Source organism: Tupaia chinensis, unplaced genomic scaffold (genome assembly GCF_000334495.1).
Source record: "Tupaia chinensis unplaced genomic scaffold, TupChi_1.0 Scaffold144336_1, whole genome shotgun sequence".
In the NCBI taxonomy this organism is placed as follows: Eukaryota; Metazoa; Chordata; class Mammalia; order Scandentia; family Tupaiidae; genus Tupaia; species Tupaia belangeri.
In genome coordinates this window covers 1,153,718-1,159,123 of record NW_006204194.1, presented here as the reverse complement: position 1 = coordinate 1,159,123, position 5,406 = coordinate 1,153,718, and the positions used below count along the sequence as shown (strand labels likewise).

Here is a 5,406-nt window from a genome sequence, read left to right as displayed (position 1 = left end):
CTCTCTGCAGTGCCGTTTCCCTGATGCTCATCAAGCAACCTGCGCTTTTGACCTTGGATCTGGATATTACAAAGGCCTCAACAGTTTCTGGGAAATAGGTGCACCTAGGCTGAGCTGCAGGGTTTCACCCGAGTTCAGAGGTGTGTGGGAGGAGATGAGCCACACTCTCCCTGCGGCTCCATGGTTCTTTCTCCCTGCAGCTCTGCAGTCTCTCTTCTCTGAATTTTAGTAATTTGGTGGTGTATTCACGTTTGGCTAATTGGCTGAAGAAGGTTTATGCAACTGTAAGATCATGTGCTTCCCTTTACTGTAAGGTACTACTACTGTGACAATTTGTCTCCTCTACTGTGTTTTGCAACATGGTATCCACAGAGATTTTGAGTTCAGATTTATAAATGAGTTTGTCCCTTTGTGCAGCAGGTTCAGTAAGTGTTGAGGACTTCTGTGACCCTAAAAGAATTCAGATGCTTGGCTACTGTGCCGCTAGGCTTGTCTAGACACGCAGTGTATGGAGGCTGAGCAGCAGAATGAGAAAGTTAGGGAAAAAAGGGGAAAAGAAAAAACAACCAAAAAAAGGAAAGTTTTTCAAGCAAAAAATGAAAACCACATGGTGCACTTATGCATCACACAAACAGCGGGGCACACCTCAGATTTAAATGGCTTCTGTCAGAGTTTTGGGGTCTGGAAGGTGGGGTTTAGAACAAATTCTTCAGTCACCTTGGTCCCTGAACACAGCCTTTTTTTTTTTTTTTCCTTCCTTTTTTAAAGAGAGAGATGTCTGCTATAGGGCATCTATATATATGTGCATTCGCCAGAGAGACAGAAAGTGAGAACCCCCCCCCCCCAGGGGGAATGGCCACACCACAATCTCTTCTCCTCCATTCTCTTCTCAGGATTTTGGGCATGCATGCATGCACACCGGCATGAGTTTTAAGCTGCCAGGTATGGAACTTGAACCACAGTCGACTACCATGGAGCTCAGCAATGTAAACATACCATCTGCTGGTACTTCCTACTTTATCTTTTATTCCTTAATTTTACTGTGCCTTTTCTATATTTAGATATGGTTATATACACAAAAACTTACCATTGTTGCAACTGTCTATGGGATTCATCGAAGTAACATGCTGTCCAGTTTGGAGCCTAGGAGCCAAAGGTTATTTCAGAATGTTACAGGCTATACCATCTATGTTTAAGCACACTGTATGATGTTTGCATAATGATGAAATCACCTAACAACACATTACTTAGAACTTTTTCCTGTTACCGAGCAATACATGACTGCACTAAAAGACAAAGAAAATTAGAAATAGAATGCACAATTTTAAAATGTAGCCTATGGGGCTCGCAGGTGTGTAGTGATTAAGGTGCTAGATTCCCACATGGCTATGATTCAAGTCCCGGACCTCAGGGTTTTCTCTCTCTCTCTCCCCCTCCCTTGTCAAATTTTAAATAATAATAATAATAATTAATAAAATTAGATAATTCTTTAATAAATGTTAGGGGCCAACAGGTAGTGTAGTAGTTAAGGTGTTTGACTCCCACTTGGCCAACCATGATTTAAGTCCCGAATCGAGCAGCTTGCTTTCTCAGTTTCCTTCTCTCTATTTCTGTGTCTGATGAACATACATGTCCTGTACCAAAATTCAAAAATAATAATGGGGGCCAACAAGTGGCATGGTAGCTAAAGCACTAGACTCCCACATAGCCAACTGTGGTTCGAGTCCCAGACTTGGCATCTTGCTTTATCACTTTCCTTTTCTCTCTCTCTTTTTCTCATTGGTCAACTAGAAGCCTGCTTTCTCACTTTCCCTTTCTCTCTCTCTGTTTCTCTCTGGTCAAATTGAAAAAATAATTATCAATAGCAAAATTAAATAAATAAATCTTTGTAAAGAAAAAAAAGTCTTTGGGACAGCAGTTGGCGCAATGGCTATGTCGCTGGACTCTGACGCAGTTGACTGTGGTTCGAGTCCTGGACCTGGTGGCTTAAACTCATGCTGGGTGCATGTGCCTGCATGCTCAAGATCCCAAGAGGAGAATGGAGAAGGGATTAGAGAGTAGCCATCCCCCCTGAGTGGTGATTTCTCACTTTCTGTCTCTCTGTCTTTCTGGCACGCACACACACCCTATAGCAAAAACGTCTCAAAAAAAAAGAAAAAAAGGTCTTTAAAATAATAATGATAAATAAAATTAAGTACGTGCTGTGGTATTTAAGGTACTGTATTCCCACATGGCTGACTGCAATCCAAGTCCCAGACCCAGTGGCTTGAAAACCCCAGCAAATAAATAGATAAATAATTTATTTTTAAATTCAGTTAAAAAAAAAAAAGTGGGGCCAGTAGATGGCATAGTGGTTATGTTACTAAACTCCCACATGGTTCACCACAGTTTGAGTCCCAGACCCAGTGGCTTGAAAAAAATCACACCAGGCACACAGTGTACTCAAGATCCCAGGAGAATAGAGAGACTGTGGTGTGGCCATTCCCCACCCCCTCCAAGGGTGATTTCTCACTTTCCCTCTCACTGTGTCTGTCTCTCCAGTGAATGCACGTGCCCTCAAGCAAAAATCTCTTTTAAATAATGGGGCCCAGTAGATGGCATAGTGGTTATGTCACCGAACCCTCAGATGGCCAACCTTAGTTCAAGTCCTGGACACAGTGGTTTGAAACTTGTGCCAGGTGAATGTGCATGCATGCTCAAAATCCCAGGAGGAGAATGAAGGAGAAGGGACTGTGGTGTGGCCATCCCCACTGGGGGGGTTATTTCTTACTTTATCTCTCACTCTCTCTTTCTCTCTCCCCAGAGAGCACATGTTCCCTAAGGTAAAAATTTCTTAAAAAAAAAAAAAAGTATAATGGATGGTATGTATTGATATTTCTACTTTATTATATTTAAAGAGTACCTGACCCATATGCATGAATAATTGTGGAATAAATACAGAGATAGCTATATCAAGACCTGAATACAGGAGTCATAAAAAGAGAGGAAAATATTTACAGCAGAAAGTAAATGTATGGAGGCATCTTCCAGCCTAGAAGAGACCATGGTAGGGGATGCATGGGTGAGGAGTGATATCCTAGGGGACTACCCAACAGATTGAGCATGGATGGAGGGAACATCTAGTCAAAGGGAGCATTCTGTAAAACAAGCACAGTTCCAAGATGCAGTCAGCTACAGCATGTGAGGGCATGAAGGTGTTAATTAAGATTAGGATGTTAAATAGGATTGTGAAAGGCCATTGCTTTGGATTAGACGCCTGCATTAGGCTCAACAGACCAAGCCAATAGAATTTAATGATAGTAGCTGAGCTTGTTAATTGTAAATTCTGTAAACAGTACTAGTAACCAAATATGTTACCTCTATATCCCACTTCCATTTTTTTTTTTAAGAGAGGTTTTTGTTATAGGGCATGTGTGCTCACCAGAAAGACACAGAGACAGAAAGCGAGAAGTTATCCCCAGGGGGATGGCCACATCACAATCCCTTCTCCATTCTCCTCTCAGGATGGGCACACATGCACACATGCCCAGCACAAGTTTAATCCACCTGATCCAGGGCTCAAACTGTGGTCCACTACATGGGAGTCCCGCCATCTGCTGGTCCCTCGCTTCCATTTTCTGTAAATGCTGCCAGATCATATTTGCTGGAGTCTTTAGGAAGTGCTCTGGTCCTGGGTGATGCCCAATTTATGAATTTTTTGTTTTGTTTTGCTAATTTAAAAAAAAGGAAAAAAAAGCTATTTGAAGCCTAAGAGATTCCTTGAACATGGGTTAGGCAAGAAGACTCACATGTGGGTAAGGCAGGAGACAGGTAAGCAAAGATTTCAAGTCATCCTGTTGTTGGGGTGCCATGGGCAATTAGGGGAAGGTACATTGAGGATGGAGGAGTGGAAAAAGATTTAAGAAGAATTACTTAGCTTCGTTACTGCCAGCCACCCCTTATCCTACACTGTTGATATGGTTTAACTCCCTCACCAGGGAAATTATGTTTTTTTTTTTTATTATTATTCCATTTGTTATTATTTAATTTGACCAGAGAGAAAGAAAGGGAAAGCGAGAAAACAAGCTGTCAGGTCCAGGACCCGAACTGTGGTCAGTCATGTGGGAATTCATGCCACCTGCCAGCCCCATGGGAAATTATATTCTAAGTCCTCCCCATTACATGCTGTGGATTGTGTACTTAATACATTGAGACTACTGGGGCCAGCAGGTAACATGGTAGTTAGAGCAGCTGGATTCCCACATGGCTGACCATGGTTCAAGTCCCAGATCTGGTGGCTTAAAACTCACACCAGGAGTGTGTTGTGGGCACACCAAGATCTCAAGAGGATAGAGAAGGGATTTTTGTGGTGACCATTCTCCCTGGGGTTATTTCTCACTTCCCCTCTCTATACCTCTCTCTGCTCTCTCCTCTCTAGCAAGCACATATGCTCTATGGCAAAAACCTAAAAGAGAGAGAGAGAGAGAGAGACTGTTTTTCCAGTGGATATGTTTAATTCTTTTTTACATCCTTCAGTATTCAACTTCTCACTTGTAGGACCCTTTATGCTGGGTTTGTGCCTTCAGCATGATGTATCTGGTTATGAATGTGTTTATCAAGTGTTTCTGGGCACAATTAGTTCTTCATACCCTTTTACATTCTTTCCTTTCAAATATTCTTGTCTATATTATCAGTTATACCTGACAAAAATATGAGCGGATTATAACTGCTTTGGTTTGGTATGCCAGTGTAAATAACTTTTTCTAGAGCCAGCCAGTGGCATGGTGGTTGAGGTGGCTGGATCCCACATGGGTGACTGTGCAGTTTGAATCTCAGACCCAATGGCTTGAAAAACACAAAGGGCATGGGTGCCTGCATGCCCAAAATCCTGAGAGGAGAATGGAGAAGGACCTGTGGTATGGCCATCCTCCCTGGGGGATGCGTTCTCAATCTTCCTCCCCCTGTGGTGAGTTCATATACCCTACAGCAATTTTTTATTTGTTTAAAAAAAAAAAGCTTTCTAGACAGTTTTGTCTCTGTTGAAATAATGATGCTGTGTAAAAACACATTAAAAGTAGATAATTTATGAATCATTCATATGAAATTCCAGAAAATACAAATCTGTAAAAAAAAAATAGGAATCAGTACAAATACTGATCTGCTCTGAGGAACACTCACTTGCTGGTCCACAATAGCCACACCCTTGGACTACAGGATCTCGTTTTATCTTGTCTTCCTGCCTCAGCCACATTGAACTTCACGTGGGCAGCCCAGAAAAACAATGGAAATCATTCTTTCAGATTGTCTGATGACAGTGACTTCAGCTATAGCATATGGACAGATCTGGAGTGCCTGTGACTCCTCATAGCCACTCACTGGAATACCTGTGCCTGCACCTTTTTTTTTTTTTTTTTTGTTTGTATTTTG

The 5,406-nt window shown here is 42.0% G+C and overlaps 1 protein-coding gene across 1 annotated transcript in view; it reads right to left on the bottom strand.

Moving 5' to 3' along the window:
• Positions 1-974: 974 nt before the first annotated feature.
• Positions 975-5,406, bottom strand: part of LOC102498907 (zinc finger protein interacting with ribonucleoprotein K) — a 34,115-nt gene continuing 29,683 nt past the window's right edge. Inside the window, exon 5 of the mRNA XM_014583530.2 lies at positions 975-1,143. Coding sequence (XP_014439016.1) covers positions 1,112-1,143 — 32 coding nt within the window. The 3' untranslated portion in view covers positions 975-1,111. The remainder of the gene's footprint in view (positions 1,144-5,406) is intronic.